The 19,641-nt window shown below is 34.1% G+C and overlaps 1 protein-coding gene and 1 pseudogene across 8 annotated transcripts in view; both read left to right on the top strand.

Moving 5' to 3' along the window:
• Nucleotides 1-559: 559 nt before the first annotated feature.
• LOC141448942 (cytosol aminopeptidase pseudogene) lies at nt 560-2,352 on the top strand (annotated as a pseudogene). Its single transcript, XR_012455267.1, has one exon. The product of XR_012455267.1 is annotated as a cytosol aminopeptidase pseudogene (transcript).
• Nucleotides 2,353-3,505: 1,153 nt separating this feature from the next.
• The window catches only part of LOC141448938 (uncharacterized), a 40,786-nt gene continuing 24,650 nt past the window's right edge, over nt 3,506-19,641 (top strand). For all 7 annotated transcript variants that reach the window (XM_074117814.1, XM_074117813.1, XM_074117812.1 and 4 more), the window contains exons 1-16: nt 3,506-3,627; nt 3,983-4,391; nt 4,809-4,908; nt 6,240-6,589; nt 7,332-7,434; nt 8,035-8,204; nt 9,273-9,493; nt 9,882-10,039; nt 11,443-11,531; nt 11,799-12,027; nt 12,313-12,427; nt 12,519-12,562; nt 13,752-13,958; nt 14,041-18,456; nt 19,175-19,249; nt 19,430-19,600. In XM_074117814.1, coding sequence (XP_073973915.1) covers nt 4,186-4,391; nt 4,809-4,908; nt 6,240-6,589; nt 7,332-7,434; nt 8,035-8,204; nt 9,273-9,493; nt 9,882-10,039; nt 11,443-11,531; nt 11,799-12,027; nt 12,313-12,427; nt 12,519-12,562; nt 13,752-13,958; nt 14,041-18,456; nt 19,175-19,249; nt 19,430-19,600 — 6,654 coding nt within the window. In that variant the 5' untranslated portion in view covers nt 3,506-3,627; nt 3,983-4,185. The remainder of the gene's footprint in view (nt 3,628-3,982; nt 4,392-4,808; nt 4,909-6,239; nt 6,590-7,331; nt 7,435-8,034; nt 8,205-9,272; nt 9,494-9,881; nt 10,040-11,442; nt 11,532-11,798; nt 12,028-12,312; nt 12,428-12,518; nt 12,563-13,751; nt 13,959-14,040; nt 18,457-19,174; nt 19,250-19,429; nt 19,601-19,641) is intronic.

The raw sequence follows: 19,641 nt of genomic DNA, 5'->3' as shown, positions 1-19,641 counted from the left end.
TAGTTTATTGTTGTTTAAATGATGAAATCATACATAAATATATATATATATATATATATATATATATATATATATATATATACAAAGTAGGCAATTAATACAAAGTGTAGAAAGAATAAAAAGTTATAACATAATTCTTGGACCTAATTTGCTTCTGCGTTTACATCCATATGATTGAAATAAGAAATTTAAAACTAAAATCCAATCATTTTTCTTTCCTATTTCCTTACTAAATTCGCAGAGGTTCCATAAAATAGACAGTTTTGGAATTGAGTTTTCGATTTCGAAATCAAAAACAGTGGATTAAATATCACCAACAGCCTTCCACTAGGATTAGTACCAACAAATGAAGTTAAAATTTGTTCACTTTTTTTTACACCAATTTTTTTTGTTTTGTTTTTGTTTTAAACATGCTTAACAGTAAATAAATAAGTTAGGAAAGTGGCAATTTAATCAAAACAATGGACTAATTTAATTTATAAACGTTCAAAATCATCCAAAAAATTAAAATTAAGATTGATCTTAAGCGTCAATAGTTTTCTTCTGATTTCGTCATATGTCTCTAAATTATAGCATATGTACTTAAAAAAATTATTTTGCATAAAATTTATTAATTATTAATTATGTTTAAAGTAATTATTCTAAATTGAATATTCATTTCATGGTTCTTTTGGAATATCCAAATTTCTGTTTACATTATGGCATATGTGAGAAAATTACTTCAAACAACACGTATTCGAAATATTTGTGTGAGGTACTTAAATTGCATGGGAGACACAACAGAAAATACAGGTTTAATTTTAGGTCTTTACAATGAAGATGCTGACGTTCATGGCGAACAAAAAACGTATACCAAGGCAGCTCAAGATTACGATAAAATGGTCGAATTTAGGTTATCAGAACTACTCAAGATATCTGGCCCAGTACCGAAAAGAGGTGAGGTAAGAATCTTTTATGGTTTGGATCCAAAATTTTCAGCAGTTGCTGTTGTGGGCTTGGGCGACGAATGTGTGAGTTACAATGAAGTGGAAGAAATGGATGAATGGAAGGAGACTATAAGATTTGGCGCTGGTGTCGGTGTGAGAGCTCTTCAGGACTTGCACATGCGTACTATTTTTGTGGAAAGTTTCGGTCATGCCGAATCTTCAGCAGAAGGAAGTGCTATGGCTTCATGGATTTATCAAGAATTAAGAAATGAAGCTAATCAGAAAATAATTCCCCGACTAGAGCTTTATGAAGATTGCGATTTTACTGGATGGCAAATTGGACTTCAAAAAGCAGCAGGCCAGAATTTAGCCCGCCAACTTGCTGAATTGCCTGCAAACCTTTTGACACCTATAGGTTTTGCCCAGTCTGCAGTGGATGTGCTTTGCAAAGCAGGCGTAAGTGTAGAGGTCAAGGTGAGGAACTGGGCGAAAATAATGAAAATGGAAGCATTTCTGGCAGCTGCAAGAGGTTCTTGTGAACCTCCAATTTTTCTTGAAACTAGTTATTACGGTTGTGATCCAGATGTCGCACCTATTGTACTAATTGGCAAGGGAGTAACTTTTGACAGCGGTGGCACATGTTTAAAACAATGTCTGCAAATGGAACATATGAGGGGAGCTATGTCAGGGGCTGCAATGGTTGTTGCAGTGTGCCGTGCTGCTTCTGCACTTCAACTTCCAATTAATGTTCGTGGTTTGGTGCCTCTCTATGAAAATATGCCCGGAACATGCGCAATGAAACCAGGCGATATCGTAAGAGCTCTGAATAGTAAAACTATTCTTGTCGAAAATACAGACTTCGATGGGAGAGTGGCTTTGGCTGATGCACTTGGGTATTCTGCAGTTTACAATCCAAAAGTAGTAGTCAGCATTGGAACTGTTACTAAGGAGCTAATTGACCTTCTAGGAGCAGCAGCTACTGGCTGCTTTTCAAATAACGATCGCCTATTCGAACAAATGCGTATTGCAGGTATGCACACTGGCGACCGAGTGTGGAGGCTTCCTCTATGGCAACATTACACGGAGAAAATTGCCACTCCTCCACTTTCTGATGTCCTGGAGAAGTTTAAGCAAACTGGTGCTCCTTGTGCAACTGCTGCCTTTTTGTACGAATTTCTTCCACCTACTGATTGGGTACACCTAGATACATCAAGTGTTGATAGATCTGATGGGTATACATGGTCATATCTTCGCAAGGGTATGTCAGGAAGACCCACGCGAACAGTAATTGAATTCATGGCGCAATTCGCTTGCAAGCATGTACAACCTGAAGAACAAAGGCAAAAGCAAAACTAATTTGTTATTTATGTTATTGTGTGTCTTATGTAAATGTTTTAAATATAATTTTGATCCTTGTCTTTTTAAATGGTCATCTTAATTTATATTTATTTCTTAGAATAAGCCTAAAAAGGAACAAAGCAAGCGATTTCAGCGACATATATAAAAAAAAAGTATTTATTAAGTTAAAACAATATTCTTAAAATAAAAATTTTTAAACAAAATTTAATTATATATTTGTAATTCTTTTAGGGCATCGTAAGATTTCAAACTTCATTTTACTGAAAGAAAAGATTTTAAATATTTTTTGGGAATCTGAAGAATTAAAAACAAAACAAAAAAATTCTTGATGCCCAATTGTGGCGAAATATAAAATGTTTCCATCAAAAGCCCAGTTTTGCTTGTTCCCATTAATAAAAGAGCCGTTCCCTACAAAATTCGATTAACTCTTTAAACAAATAGTGAAGAAATGTAATGAAATATGCACAATATTTTTTTTAAATTCCGCTTATAAGATAAATTCAAATAAATTTACCGTTATCATTCAGCACCTGTAACTGAATTTGAGTTGAATTATTGCAACGATTTACTTTAGAGCACTGAGAATCAAAATGGCTTTGCAAATAAATAAATAATTATTCAATGGCCACAACATTTTTGTCGTTTAATAGTGTTAATCTTTATTATTTGGGAAATTTATTATAAATAGAAATAGGAATGACAATTAAGTGCTTTGACACTTAAATTCAGGACATTTCAAAAAGTGGAGTTAATCGATTTGTGAAATGAATCGTTATCATTCAGTAATCATAGCATTAGATGTAATATGATGGTGCAGAAAATAACTAATACAGATAATAGAATCAGACCATTTGGCCTAAGAATTTATTTCATTTATTATTTCAAATATAACTCGATTTAAGATAAGCATGGTAATCATTTAAGGTTAACATGGCAAAAACAAGAAATGTCAATCGAGAATGATGGGAGGGGGCGAATAAAGAATAATAGAAAAATCTATCAAATGGCAATCTTATTCAAGAATAACATCCAATTCTCTGATTTTGAAATAAAATTATTATGCATATTTAAATTATTATAAAAGTTGATTTCTTTGTAATAATACTTTTGTTTTCTCATTGCCTAAAAGTAATATTATTATTAAAGTAACAGAATTAATAATTTCATTATTAGTTTTTCATGTACATGTGATTTTCTTATATAATTGAATTTTTTTTCTTGCATAAGTTTTTTTACCTTGTGCAGAGAACAATTTGTGATTGGGTAAGCGGTAGAAACTACACCTGAGTTTATGGTTGTCTTTTCTGATAGAGTTTTGTAGTGTTGCGTTAGGTAATGGGAAGTAAGTGATTTAATTTAGCGTGATTTTTGTCTTTACGTGGTTATTTTAGATTAGCTTTATTGCGATTAAATTATTAATGTTTATATATATATTTTAATAACAGTAATTATTTTTTATTCATTTAGTTTATTCTAAGAACTTGGCATCTGCTTTGTGTTAAGGGCATTTTTTTTTTATTTGTGGAGGGGATGTTTAATAAACAACTAATTTCGTCATTGTTTTGTATTTGATATTAAAAATTACGTATTTTACATAAAATTAAGCCGCATTTGTTAAATTGACTGCTGGTACCCTAGTGACTAGTGGCTATTTATTGAACTTACTAACATGCCTCATCCTTTTTTTCTTTTTTTAGGATCTTCCCGAATATATGGAAGGACTTAAATCAATTGTTGCTATACATAAAATGTGAATGTCACGGATAAATGTTGTGTGGTGATTTTTATTGAGCCTGTAAATTGAAAAGTAATCTTCCATCCTTTTATGATGCAATTTGTACCGTATGTCGTATTTAAATAAGTTGTGGGGAGGTCGCTTGTATTGAGTAGAAGCGATGCAATGAGTAGTAGTCATCGTTATAGAAGAACATGTAATAATAATATAAATGTTGATAAGGCTGGCAATAGTAGCACTGGACTTTATAATGAATGCGATGAAACGCGAAGTGGTCTTCCCTCAGTTGGCTGTAGATTGACGTTACCTGCAATAAATAATAGGACTTCATTTAACAGGACTAAATTTCCTCGAGATATTATTTGTACAAGGTAAGATTTTCTTGTTTTCGATTCTTTACGTAGCCTTCTACGCGATCAAGTAGACTTGCGAATTCATTTAAAGAAATACTCTTGAAACTGATCAACTTTTAACCATTTGCATATTTTTCAATATACAACACTATTACTGAAAAGGAAAAATGTAGGTTTTACTTTAAATAGTTCGTTGTTCGTTACAATGAAAAGTTTATGGTTTTAATTTATGCTTGACATACCTGATGTAGAGTAAAAATTACTAAACTGATTTACCTTGCTTAAAAGTATCACAAAGACTAAATTTTCTAGTGTTTTTACATTATCTTCAGAAAACTTGAAAATTTTATACATTCTTTGAATTTGTGTTATTAATTATGTTTTTTCATTCCCTTTGTCCCGTTGTTATATAATTAGTTTGACGTTTTGTTTCAGCGTTTTTACCAGTAGAGAACCTTCATATCAGAGATCAGCCAAACAGAAATCTCGTCTAAATCTGAAGACGGGTTCGAGTCTTGGACAGTCTACTTCAAAGGTAAGTTTTGCAGATTCAAGTTAACTTTTCTTTGCGAATATTGAGTGAATTTGGAACTTGCCCTCCGAAGTTGATTATATCGTGGACTTCTGATCCATGGTCGAACGCCTTATGTAGTGCCATATGTAGACTGTGTTTAAGTGTTTTTGAATGCAAAAAGTAAAACTTGTACAGAAGTATAATTGACAGAAAATGCATCTCAGAATATAGTAAATTATGTTCTATCTTAATATTTTAATGAACAATTACTTACGCTACGTTAATGTAGAAAAATTGATTGTAATGATGAAGCAGAATCCATAGTCTGAGATATGTAATTTCTCAGAATTTTTCAACCATTAGGCATCGTTCTCCTTTTCAAATTTTCTGTTTAACTGGTCTTTCCAGATTCTACTATTGCACTTGTTCGTGGAAAGAAATGGCTTTTTACATTTTCGGCGTTTTTTTGTTTTTTATTATTATTGATTAGGAGTACTCTCCATATCGCTTAATAAATGAAATTATAACTAGCGGAAGTGAATTATCAGTAATCAGCTTCGAAAGTCATTATACTTACATCAGAGAAGAATGTATTTATTTAACTGCGAGGGATACATTTTGAACGAAAAATATGAGTTACTTTAGTTTTTACCAATTTTATTAACTAAAAACATTAAAAAGTAATACCTTGCTGAATCTGAAAATGAAATAAGTAAATTTTCTTGAGGAAGAGAAATCAATGTTAACAGATTGCAAGATACTCTATTGAAGAAATAGTATTGCAAAGACGAAGATTTTAAGTATAACCGTTGATTTAATTCATCGGTGCTAAAACTTGATTTAATTTCCATTCTGATTATTATTTGCCTTACTTTTCTGTCGGATGTAGAAGTCGAATGGTCTGTACTTTACTAATTCGCTCTTTTTTATTTATTTTTTCCTGAGTTTTTGAAATGGTGGTTTTGTAGGGCGAGTTTATCTTTGAGGTAGTATTAGCTTAATTTCAAATTTTAATGTTTTACAACGTGGGAGCTAATAACGATTTAAACGCTTCTATTGCAAGGCTATTTCTTGTAATCATAGTCTTTTAAAAGACTATTGCAACATAGATTATATTTCATGGTTTAAAACAAAAAGAAATTTTTAACCTAAGTTTGTAGCTAGATATAAAAAAGTGTAGTTTATTTTACCTACTTTTATATGTTAAGTTAAATTGCCATCATTTTCATACTACTACTAAGATGATTTCTATAACACTGGAATCAGGCGATAGGAACTAAATAATTTTTGTTCTTTTAGCCAGGCTTGTTGTTAGTCAGTAATCTGTTATAAATGTGATATAAACACGTTAGGTGTCGCTGCCAAAGGTAGTTGGCAGCGGGGGACGTGGACGGAGAGGGGAGTCACCCGTGGAAAGGATATCCTCGATTAATGATGGTGGTAACGTATCAGAGAAGAGGTCTGGTAGGCCACCTCTGGAAGGAGTGGGATCACAGCAGTCCTCCACTTCTATTCCTGTTACCACAATACCACCAGCTACCACCACCACTGTCACTACTGTAGATGCAGCAACAACATCTGCGATTGGTGATGAAGAAAGTACTGTCTCTCCCGCATTTGAAGCGGTTGATGAAGTTCCAGGACCTCCTTCTTCTCAAGAAGATGACGAGGAAAAGGCCGCAGAAGTCTCTCCAGATGGAAGGTAACTTTTTTGTATGAGAAATATAATTCTGAACGATATTAATTAAAATTAAAATGTTATTTAACCAAGTTTAGAAAATTTGAGTTCCACTTCCCTTGTGGGAATTTTCTAAAAGGTGAATTAATGAGAATCAAATAAATAAATAAAAAGTAAGAAAGAATGGTTTCTGCCAATTTATCTATTTTTCGTCTGTCAGTAAGTGAGTGATTAGCCGAACTCAAAAACCAAAATCGTAGAAAGTTAAAATATGATATTAGGACCTAGCTATTAATGGGCCTGTAACGTGGTTCTGGATCTTTGAAAGTTGAGAGGAGCCCACCTTCGCCAGCTCGTCTGCCTTTTCATTAAATGATTCCCTAAATTCCTTAAAATTGCAGAACTATGATTTTAGCTCTGGTTTTACCCTCTGAAATTTGTACATAAACTACAGCCAGCTGCTGGTTGTTAGATTCTTTTTTCACAGGAGCTCTTTATAGGTGATTGCATGTTATCTGGAACGAGAGAACACTCTCGTGAGGCTGGATAATAGCATCTTTAATTGTATCTGTCCTAGAAAACATCTTGACGATGGATGAAACTCCGAATCCCGTCAGGGATAAATTATACATGCATGCTACGACTGATAAAATCAAATATAGTATATGTATATATTTGGAGAATCGATTATTGGATTTGTATCAATGAATTTTGCTAATTATACACTAACTAGATGAATCGATTCTCAATAACAATTTTTTGTCAGGTTTCTGAAGTTTGAAGAAGAAATAGGAAGAGGAAGTTTCAAAACTGTATATAAAGGATTGGATACTCAAACTGGGGTGGCCGTTGCATGGTGTGAATTACAGGTTTGTTAACTTTTAGGAGTTAGATTCTTTAGAATTTATTTCTAGCGTTCATTGGAAATGACTCAGTATACAATAATAGAAAATACCTTCTTGCGTTTCCTTTTATTCTTTTGAAATAAAATACATACAAGAGACCAAATAACAAGGAAAAAAGAAGTACTTTAACATTCATCCATCAGCCATTAACACATTTTTGTTGTTATAATTTTGGATTTTATTGGTACGTTTCATCAGTAGCTTCTTTAGAGGTGGAAAGTAGAGAAGTATGGAGACATAACCAACATAACCCTTAGAAGTTCTGCTGTAGAGAACAAAACAGTATCTGAAACGTAAATAATAAACATTTTCCAAAAAGTCTTCTTGCCATTGTGAAAATGTTTTTTCTTCACACAACCTGATATAATCTGCAATATTATCTGTAACGACTATTCCTTGTAAATGGTTTTATTAAAAAACAATCTTAGCTCTCCTAAGTGTTTCTCATTTTATTCTAATGGGTTACTTCAATGTAAGCTTTCTTATAGAAATACTAATATTATTACTACATGCAACAATTATTTAAGTTATAATGAAATTCTAATTATGCTTTGTAATATACAGGAAAAAAAATTAAATAAAAGTGAGCGGCAAAGATTTCGCGAGGAAGCGGAAATGTTGAAAGGATTGCAACATCCAAATATAGTGAGATTTTATGATTATTGGGAAGTGACAACCAAAAGAAAATATATAGTTCTAGTCACGGAGCTTATGACCTCAGGAACTTTAAAGACGTAGGTATTTGTTAATTAATGATTAGTACTTGCTCAACTCAGAATGATTTTGTAGTATTCAATTAAGAGTAATAAATCTTGCCAAGGCAAATGAACAAAATAGTTATTTGTATAACTAGAGCGGTAAGTGATACTTTTCTTAAGAGTGTGGAATATTCACAGCCAAGGTCTGAAGGACTCGTAAAAGAAACCAACCTATACTTTCAAATTCTATGTAAAATATGAAAAATGGTCGTGATTAGACTTAATTTTGTTGTTAAACGATTCGAAAAACGAATGTTAACACATTGTAGTAACAGTATATTTAAACTTCAGGAAAGGTGCCTACCTTTAATCTTTTGGTATACCTTTTAAAATTTTATTTGAAACATTTCTCAGAAAGTGTTTCACATTTTTGATGTTCATTTGTAAATTTAGACTTGGAATTGCGGTATTATTATTTTGACAATGCTAATGTGAATTCAATAAGGGTGGCTCCATTATAAAATATATATAAATTAGTAAAGTGGGAGTACTATTTGTTTTGTTTATTAAATCTTGTAGTGTTTAGCAATTTTTTTAAGCACAAGATTCTAAAAGTATCTGGTGTGAACACTCGCATATTTTCTTCTAACTCCAAATAGTTTTCAGTTAAGTAATATTTAATTCTTATTACTCAGCCGAGGTTACCTTACAATAAATAGATTAATGAATTGAAAATGAATCAATTAGCGTTTGAAAGTTAGTAATTTTTTTCTAAAAACCCGTTTCTACAAAGCAAAAATATTTTTTGTTTTGTTTAGTTTTTGTAAAAATAATAAAAAAAAAAAATGTAGTGAATTTAGTTTTCTATATTGCATGGTTTGTTTGGTAAATTTATTTTAAGTTTGCGTTAAATAATATAATAAACAAAATAACTAAGAAAATACATAAATGAGGCCTACATTTCTTGGTAATTATATTGTACGTTAGGCCTTGCTTATAAACAAAAAATAAAAAAATTGGCGATAACTTTCCTTTCTTGGTTAGTGATTTATGTTTTCAATTAAGAGTGTAAGGATTTATATTTATATTTTTCTTTGATTTCAGTTATTTACGGCATTTTAAGAAGATAAATCCAAAAGTGTTAAAGTCATGGTGTCGTCAGATCTTGAAGGGCTTACTATTCCTTCATTCCCGTTCACCACCCATAATACATCGTGATCTCAAATGTGACAATATTTTCATCACTGGGACTTCTGGTAGTGTCAAAATTGGAGACCTTGGACTTGCTACTTTGAAAAATAGATCTTTTGCTAAATCAGTTATTGGTAAATCTTTTGTTAGCTATAGTATCTTGTAAGAAACTACAACTTCTTCATTTGCTATGTGTTTATCTCAGTACACTAGTGCAGAATTATTTTTTAGCGCGGTTTTAAAAATTTGATGAATCTTAATTCACGAAAACATTAAGAGAAAAATAAACAAATGGAAAAAAGTTCAAACATCGAGGTTACTAGGGTTATTATGTTACTCGTACACTAAAACAAATTTCGGATACAAAAGTTGACTTTTTTTATTTTTTTCAGAATTAAAGAGAAACTTAAATTTGAAAAAAAAAATATATCCTATATTCATATACTTCTTTTGTATACTGTTATTTTCGTTTCATTTTAATTTGTGGTTTATCACTTCTTTATTTTGCTGTGAATGTTATAGGTACTCCAGAGTTTATGGCACCTGAAATGTACGAAGAGCATTACGATGAGAATGTAGATGTTTACGCCTTTGGAATGTGCATGTTGGAAATGGCCACGTCTGAATACCCGTATTCTGAATGTTCTGGTCCTGCCCAGATCTATAAGAAAGTGATAAATGTTAGTAGAGTTTTTTATTTTCTTGTTTTGTCACTTTACTTATAATTTATTAGATTTGATCGAAGACATTCAATTATGTATTAGTAGATTTTGAAAAAAATAGAGACAATTTTTTGTTGTCCATTATAGAAATTTAATTTTTTGACTATATTTTTGTCTGATGCAAAATTTGCCTTTCAAACCATTTGAGGTATCTAAGGAATTTGACGTTATCAATTTCTGAAAGTTTTTTTTATATTTTACGTATCTGTGACATTCCTTTGTAGGCAAAGTTAGGTTAGGACCGCCGTTTGCTTAGCTAAAGATTCTTATTAAATGTCTAAGCTGTTCATTCTATTTAGTGGTACTGTTTAAAAAGAATTATTATCAAATAAGCACGGCAGTTTAGAGCTTAAAAGAACTATTGAAACTGTGGTCGAAACTATAGAAACTTTTAATTTATTTATTAACGTGAAATTTACAGCTACAGATGCCATCCCTAGCTCCTGCAAAATGTTAATTAGATGATTGATTTATGACTGGAGAGGGGATACTGTCCATTAGTGGCTCTTACAATTATTTAAATATTTACCTCCATCACCGGTATATTGCAAGTCCATTGCCGTCTCAGTCGAATATTGGAATTGTCAGGAAAAAAATGTTCAAAGTGACAAGGATGAAATTTGTCGTTTCGTGAGGTCTTGTTAGAGACCTCATTGGTTATACGACGTAGAATTTGTATTGGTGCACTGCTGGTAGTAGCTGCACTTGGCTTAATCCCTCAGTTCGAGTCTTTGGATTAAATAGGTTTTTCCTTAGCTAGTTATATTTATGTTCATTTTGTTAAATGTCACTTTTGAACATCTGTGAAGGAGTTTGCAAGTAGGTAATAACGTTTTTTGGGATTCTGTGATATATATTGGGGATGATTTCTTTTTTGAAAGTTTTTTCTGGCCATGTTGGATTTTTAATTGTTTTCGCTGTTTACCAACTTCCATCATCGACCGTGGCAGAAACATCTAATGCTGTCCATGGCTTTTTAGTAATTGCTTTCAACCTTTTTTTTTTTTTATGTTTGCTTGTTAGTTTTTGGTCATAATAGGAAGTTTATTATTATTTATTACTTTGTGTGTGTGAGATCTTATTGAAACGGTAACTGATCTAGAAAAAGTAAATTATTTCATACAATTATTCCAAACTAACAATTAATAGTTTTTACTTGTTTCATAATAACTTTTTTTAATAAATGATGTTTGTTTCAAGTTCGCTTTAAGTACGGCACAAAAAAAGAGTGGACAAAATGCACCCCCCCTAAATACTTAGCCAATAAATCCAACAAAAATACTCGGTTAAAATTGTTCTTAATTAATTATTAATATGAAGGAGATAATTTTTATCAGCTTACATGTTTCCTTCCATTTCAGGGAGTCAAACCTCAGAGTTTTGATAAAGTAGAAAATCCTGAAGTAAGAGAAATTATTGAGCAATGTATAAGACTTAAGAGAAATGAAAGGTTTGTGGTTTCCTTTAAATTATTGTTGAAAAAACAAAAGCAATATGGTACAATTATTGACATTAAACTTCAACTTTATTGATGAATAAGAGCGTACCCACCTAGCCTGTTTTAAGGCCACTAACAGTCCTTAGCCTGCTATCTATTACTAAGCTATCATCTTTGCAGTGATACTGCTCATACATAAACAATTTGCTAAAAAATAATATTTTAGTATTTGCTAATTACTAGTTCATGTAAGTATGGATTTTATTTATTATTTTGCAGGCCTGGAATAAAAGAGTTATTGAATCATGTTTTCTTTGCGGATGATATAGGATTAAAATTAGATTTAGTATCAAGAGAGGAAGCAGTAGCGGCAAATAATTCAAAAGTTGAGTTTCGACTAAGAGTGCTTGATCCTAAAAAGAGAAGCAATAAATATAAAGAAAATGAGGCAATTCAATTTGATTTTGATATTGATGCGGATAATGCGGAAGAAGTTGCTAAAGAAATGGTAAGTCATTTAAACTTAACGACACAAAGGAAAATTACGGAGTTTATGTTGGAAGTAGGAATGCAACTGCCGTTCTAGGGATTTATAAAGAAATATTCTAGAATTTATTTGTAAAATCAGTGTTGCTACTCCTTAATTGACTTTTTCATTAAACGCTTAAATGTTTTGAACAATTAATATAATAATTTTGGTACTAATGTTGTGATTTTTTTTATGAATATTATAGATTTGTTGGAAATAATTAATTTCTAATGTACTTTCCATAATCTAGATTTTAATTTACAGGCCAAAAGTGGTATTATAAATGATGAAGATTATCGTTCTGTTGAAAGAATGCTCGTAGCTCAGATAACATCATTAAAGAAGGCAAGAGAAGGAAGAAAGCAACAAGAGGAACATGGTAATGTTGTCTTCTTTTTTTTCTTTTTTAATACAATAAAAGTAATGATGAATAATAAATCACTGCTAATATTATATTGCCTTCATTTTAGCATTTGATGAAGAATCGATGGCATCATTTAAAGGCGATTTTCAGGTTAGTTGTTTGATGAAAAGTTAACCGGAGAGTTCTTTTTTATGAATCGAACTTTTATTATAGTTTAATTTGGAGAACTCAAAAATTGTTGCTTTATTAATTAATTTATATCACGCTTCCACCAAAGTCATTCATACCTTCAGAAGTTTATGTCGTTTATAAATTTTTCTCTACAAAGAAAATCCTAGAACTTATTACTCCAAACATCATTCAAAAACTTCTGAAAAAAGGTGTACTTTTCTCAATCTATAATACCACTCTCCGAACCAATTACTTTCTGATACTTAGTAAATTTTCCATATTTCTATAGTAATATGAAATCCCTAAGCCAAATAAAACTCACCTTCTGCTGCATCTTCCCATCAGGTTATTGCCAAGGCTAAGAAAGATTCCTACTTAAACGTATTCTTTCAATTATTAAATCTTCTATTTTTCTTCCAAACACCAGTTTCGATTCACTTCACCATTCAACTATGCAATCTAGTTGTTGATATTATTTCAGTCTCTCTTAAGAAGAGTGGTTGTGTTCTGGAGTTTATCTTGATGTGAAGCAGAGTGTGGCACAATGGACTGGAAGCCGAAGGGCATCCTTTCAGTCACTGTTTATTTATTTTTAAATCTTACTTGAATGATTGGTATTTTATAATGAAAGTAGGAACTTTTCTTTCTCCGTTCAGCTTAATATCGCTGAATACCCCTAGGTAGCATTCTAGGCCCAATCCTGTACTCAGTATACTCTTCAGAATTACCAACTTATACTGATGTTAATTTTCTTACCTTTGCCGTGATCCAACCGTCTTATCTAACAACTAAGATCTAATAATCCTTTTCAAATCCTTTCTTAAGTCCCAAGAGGACAAAAAGATTGCTTTGACAATCTTCTTCAATATTGAGGGGGAGTTTACGGTCGGGAAAGGGATGCCCAACCTCATCTGCCTGTGAATTGGCCCAGACTGTGCTGATGACCTGGAAGTGGTCGGTAGAGGTTTTTTGACTCGGTGTCTGTGGAAGAACCCAACTACATTAAATATTATGGACAATCGGTGCTCGCATGAATAAATCCACACAAACCGCAGTAGTTCCATTTAGGAACTATATTTGACCATAGACTTATTTAGACACATCTTTAAAATCAATATATAAAATGAAGAATAATATCTTAACTTTCTTCTTCTTTCTTTGTTCTTAGAGTGGTGATCCTTCTCAATTAAATATCCAAACTGAACCAATAATGCACACTGAAAGAACTGTGATGCAGGATGGAATTATGTCACCTTCACATCACGACGGATGCTCTACAAATGTTTCTGTTGGCCAGCACTTTATCGACGATCGAACTGTGGTTCAAACCAGAATGGTCATTGGACAGTTACCGCAGGAAGCTAGTTTTCAACAGGTAATCTCTTACGTTTGGAAGGTAAACTTCTGAAATAAAAAAATGTTTGATTCTATATGTATATATTTATATTTGTAAACAGGAACCTGAAGGTATACATCATTTGATGACAGCTTTACCTTCTCAAATTCCCTACGATCACATGCCAGCAACCCATCTAGGACAGTTACAGCCTCCAGATGGTGTACACCATAGGATTTCGACGGTACAAACTCCGCAAGTTTCTGTCCCTCCTCAATTCGATACTTTACAACAAACTACAGTGCTTAATGATGGTCTCCAACAGCAGCCACAGATAGAAAATGTTCAACATATAATGGCTAATATTCAGCCATCTGGACAATATGAAGTATCATCTGTGCAAGACACACACACAGTATCAAATGTTCAGATCCCTTTGGATAATATTCAACAGAGAGTTTCTCAAGTACAAATGCCACAATTGAATGTGCCGTCACAACAGCAGCTAAACGAAAATGTACAACAAAGACTATCAACTGTTACTCCTCCGCACTTGCAGCCATATGATCAGTCACAGATACATCCTGAAGTACAGAGAATGTCGACAGTGCAGCCTCCACAAATCTCATCGCTGCAGCATCCAACCCAAATGCCACTTCAAAATATGCCACAAGTGTCATCTCAATATGAGTCTCAGTTGCATTCGGTATCTAGTGTAGAGTCTGTACAAAGTCAAAGAGTTTCCACAGTACAGCCGCCTCAAGGGCAGCAAATATCTCAATCATTTACTCCTCAGCAGTCAGATGCAAGCTATCAGCAACAAATGACAAGCGTACTTCAATCACAGCAAATGCAGCCAATTCCAACAGAAAGTATTCAGCAAAGAATTAGCTCAGTACATATATCTCAGATACAACAATATGAACCTAAATTGCATCAAGACAGTGTCCAACAGAGAATTTCAATTTCTTCTTCTCAGTTACACCAATATGACAGTGCACATTCGGAAACCCTGCATCATGGAAACACTCAAGCTCAAACTTCACAAAGCATTCCACTTGATAATTTACAACGATTATCAACTGTTCAAGCGCCAAATGTGCCACAACCATTTGAACAGCCTTCCCAATTACATTCAGATAACCAACAAAGACTATCAACGTTACAACCTCCACAAATGCATCAAGAATCTATACAAATACTATCAACAATCCAATCACCACCAGTTCTTCCAGATCCTCAGCAGAGGATGTCAACAGTGCAACCACCCCAAATTCATTCTGATACCCAGCAGAGAATGTCTACTGTGCAACCTCCACAAATTCATCCAGATACTCAGCAGAGGATGTCAACAGTGCAACCACCACAAATTCATCCAGATACTCATCAGAGGATGTCTACTGTGCAACCCCCACAAATACATCCAGATACCCAGCAGAGGATGTCAACTGTACAACCCCCACAAATTCACCCAGACACCCATCAGAGGATGTCTACTGTGCAACCCCCACAAATACATCCAGATACCCAGCAGAGGATGTCAACAGTGCAACCCCCACAAATACATCCAGATACCCAGCAGAGGATGTCAACAGTGCAACCTCCACAAATTCATCCAGATACCCAGCAGAGGATGTCAACAGTGCAACCACCACAAATTCATCCTGACCCCCATCAGAGGATGTCAACAGTTCAACCTCCACAAATTCATCCAGATACCCAGCAGAGGATGTCAACAGTGCAACCACCACAAATTCATTCAGATACCCAGCAGAGGATGTCAACAGTGCAACCTCCACAAATTCATCCAGATACCCAGCAGAGGATGTCAACAGTGCAACCACCACAAATTCATCAAGACACCCAGCAGAGGATGTCAACAGTGCAACCACCACAAATTCATCAAGACACCCAGCAGAGGATGTCAACAGTGCAACCACCCCAAATTCATTCTGATACCCAGCAGAGAATGTCTACTGTGCAACCTCCACAAATTCATCCAGATACTCAGCAGAGGATGTCAACAGTGCAACCTCCACAAATTCATCCAGATACTCAGCAAAGGATGTCAACAGTGCAACCTCCACAAATTCATCCAGATACCCAGCAGAGGATGTCAACAGTACAATCCCCACAAATTCACCCTGATACCCAGCAGAGGATGTCAACAGTGCAACCTCCGATAATTCACCCTGATACTCAACAGAGGATGTCAACAGTGCAACCTCCACAAATTCATCCAGATACCCAGCAGAGGATGTCAACAGTACAATCCCCACAAATTCACCCTGATACCCAGCAGAGGATGTCAACAGTGCAACCTCCGATAATTCACCCTGATACTCAACAGAGGATGTCAACTGTGCAACCACCAAAAATTCAGTCGGATTCTCAGCAGAGAATGTCAACTGTTCAACCGCCTCAAATTACGAATCAGTTTGACCAGCAAAACATGCAACAGTCTATGCCATCTTTGACCCAGCCATCCCAGTTACAAAGCGATAATTCTCAAAATGTAGGTTCAGCAGTTCCAGCTCACACTCCCAGTGTTCCAAATATAATGATGCCACAATCAGAAGTTCATACACCTATTACGTCTGATATTCATCAAAGAATGTCGGCAGTACAACCTCCCACTCTCCTCTCTCACTATGAACAGCAGTCACAAACAATGCAGCAAGAAATGCAGACAAGCTTGTCATCAGTTCAGCCACCACAGACTCAACAGACCCAGCAGCAACCAGTTATAGGAGATCAAGTTTCTCAAATTTTGTCAAATGTTCATCTGCAAATACAACCACAATTCGAAACACAATGTCTCCCCGCACAACAAGAGAAAATGCAATCAATTTTCTCGTCTCAACAGCAACAAGAGCCGCAGATTCTAGGTGTTCAGCAAGAAAGTATTCAAACAATTATGCCTCCAGTGCAGCAGGCACAATTTGAACAACATCAAGCTCAAGGAGATCAAATTCAGCAAAGACTTTCTACTGTACAAACTCCGCAAATTCAAAAATACGAACCTGTAACCCAACTTCCTCAGGAAAATAGGCCGCAAAGAATTTCTTCCGTGCAGCCTCCCCAGGTTTCGTCCCATTTCGAAACTTCCCCCCAATCCGTTATTCAAGAAAACGTTCAACAAAGGATTTCTGTTATTCAGTCTTCACGAATGCAGGCTCAGTATGAACAGACACCTCAATCTGTTCATCAGGAGAATTTACAAAGAATACCAGTACAACTTCCTTCAATGACTCAAACACAGTATGTTCAGATAGCGTCAGACCCAAGAATGTCTAACGTTCAAAATATATCATTAACTACACAATATGATCATCAGTCACAGAGTATTGCTCCAGAAATGCTGCAGAGAATATCAACCGTTCAAACACCACATCTTCCGTCTACTCATTATGAACAATCGCAGATGTTACCATCTGAACAGCCCTCTGTTCCGACGTTACATCATAATCCGTTACAACAAGCTACGTTGGATCAGTCTCAGCAAGTACATTTGGAAAATCACCAACCATCCAGTACGCATCCTCCAAGGATAGAACATGTTACCCAGGTTGCATCCGATCATATTCAGAAAGAACAGTCTCCAGTACTATCTTCTGGAGTTGAAATCCAGCAAGCCATGTCAAATGTTCAGTCTGCGCAAGTTCAGCATCCACCATTCGAGCACTTACAGCATGTAGGAACAGCTCCTCAAATGTCAACTCAGTATGCTCACTCGCAACAAATTCAGCTTGAAAATATGCATCAAATTATTTCAAATTCTCAATCAACACAGGTGCAACCTAATCAGTTTTTTGAACAACCAAAAATTTCTCTTATGCAGCAAATGACCTCAGATCCTTCTGCTTCACAACAGTTGCCAGATATTAGCAGTACAAGTATTTCTTATGGGCAAACATATGATGTTCAAAAACATATTTCTGCAGATCACCATCAAAATTTGCCAATTTTCCAAACAACTCACCTCTCTTCTCAATTAACAACAGATAGTAATCATTCAGTGAGGTCTCTCGAAAGTGAAAACAGTACATCTCAAGTAGAAATGATGCAACAAAGTACTGCATTAATGCAGATGCATTCTGATTGTTTGCTGCAGAATTTGTCTGACGCTCTCCCTCAGTCATTACCTCAATTGAACCTAGACAATTCTAATAAAATGCAGCGCAGAGTTGGAACAGTTCAACAGCCTTGCATATTACAAGTACAACAAGGTGCTTCAAACCAAGGCGATCAGATAACACCATCTATAGAAACTAATTGTTCGCTACCAGCATTTCCTGTACAAGCTTTCTCTCCAGAAAAATCTGTAGCGTTAAGTTTTGATAGTCAGTCGAGCGAACGAGTGACAGAAAATGTGGCTGCTTCTCAGGATACCACCCATGGAGTGATTCAAGAGATGCCTATTCCAAGTATGCAGCAGAGTTACTTTTTATTACCTCAGCAGCCACAAGAACCGCAAGGGTCGATACAAACATCTCGAAGCACTCCCTCCATAAGGGACTCAACTGAAATATTCCAGGTAATTTATCGCAGCAATATTTCAAAACATAAATTCGAAGATAAATAATACATATGGTAATATTATTCTGAAAATCGCGGCTTTAACAAGAGGTTAAAAGTTTTGAACTTATTTCGACTCGTATTGTTAATAATTTCAGGATTATAGTGTCCTCCCAAATAATGAAAAAATATTTCAGAATTTGAAAAAAAAATTAATTTAAGAACAAAATTGTAGTATTTATAAAAGCATAATTATTAGACGTTTTACTCACTGAACGAGTAAGATGTGAAATAAGAAACGAAAAAAGGGGGACGTGTCGCAAAAAATATTAGTTGTCTAGCAAAAACCCTTTTTAAAAGAATAGAGGATCTTTGAAAAAGCGTTTGTTTTAGTCCTTCTTTTCTTCTTGCTAACGGTTTTAGGGAATTTCCTCAGTATTTGAAAACTTAAAATGAACTTATATCGTTCAAAATTGTCAGGGAAAGTTAAATAAGCCGAAAAGCAGTGGTCTGAACTAACCCGCTTTGGGCTATTTTAAGCAATTATAATACATATTAACAAATTAAGACTATTATTTGTTACTAGCAATTTTCATTTTTTATTTTGACATTAAGCTTGATTCACCGTTCCCTGATTTTTAGTAATATTAAATTTCTGAGCAAATTTTCATTTTATTATTATTATTTATTTATTTCTATTTCTTTTTAATTTTTGTTTATTTATTTTTTCAAATAAGGATGGCAGTCAATTACCGACTGCACAACAGATTGGCACAGGGCAACCTCTTAAAACAGCAATAACTATTCTTCAGGTATTCATTATTTTGAATAATATTTTCTGTATTTTAATGTTTAAACCAACTCTTGCTTCAGAAAAGTAGTTTTTTTGAGCAAGTTAAAATATTAATATTATAAAGTAGAATTTACATATTTATAAATGTCTTTTTTATATCTGATTTTAAAGTAACGTATTCGAAATTTTTTGTTGGTAGCAACAACAATTGAAAGGTCAAAGAAGTATCAGCACAGTGGTTGCACCAACAGGCTGCAGTAGTCCGGCACAACCTGAATCATTGCTGAGACGACATTCTGCTGAGTCAATACCTACTCAAAATGAGGAGGGGTCCAGTGTTGATGGTACTCACGAAGCTTCTGCAGAAATGGTAAGCTGATTTTTAAAGTGGAAATTTCGCGAAACAAAGGG

The sequence above is a fragment of the Rhodnius prolixus genome, unplaced genomic scaffold, assembly GCF_049639745.1.
Source record: "Rhodnius prolixus isolate KJV_2025 unplaced genomic scaffold, Rpr scaffold_2, whole genome shotgun sequence".
Lineage (NCBI taxonomy): Eukaryota > Metazoa > Arthropoda > Insecta > Hemiptera > Reduviidae > Rhodnius > Rhodnius prolixus.
This window is presented reverse-complemented; position numbering and strand designations above follow the sequence as displayed.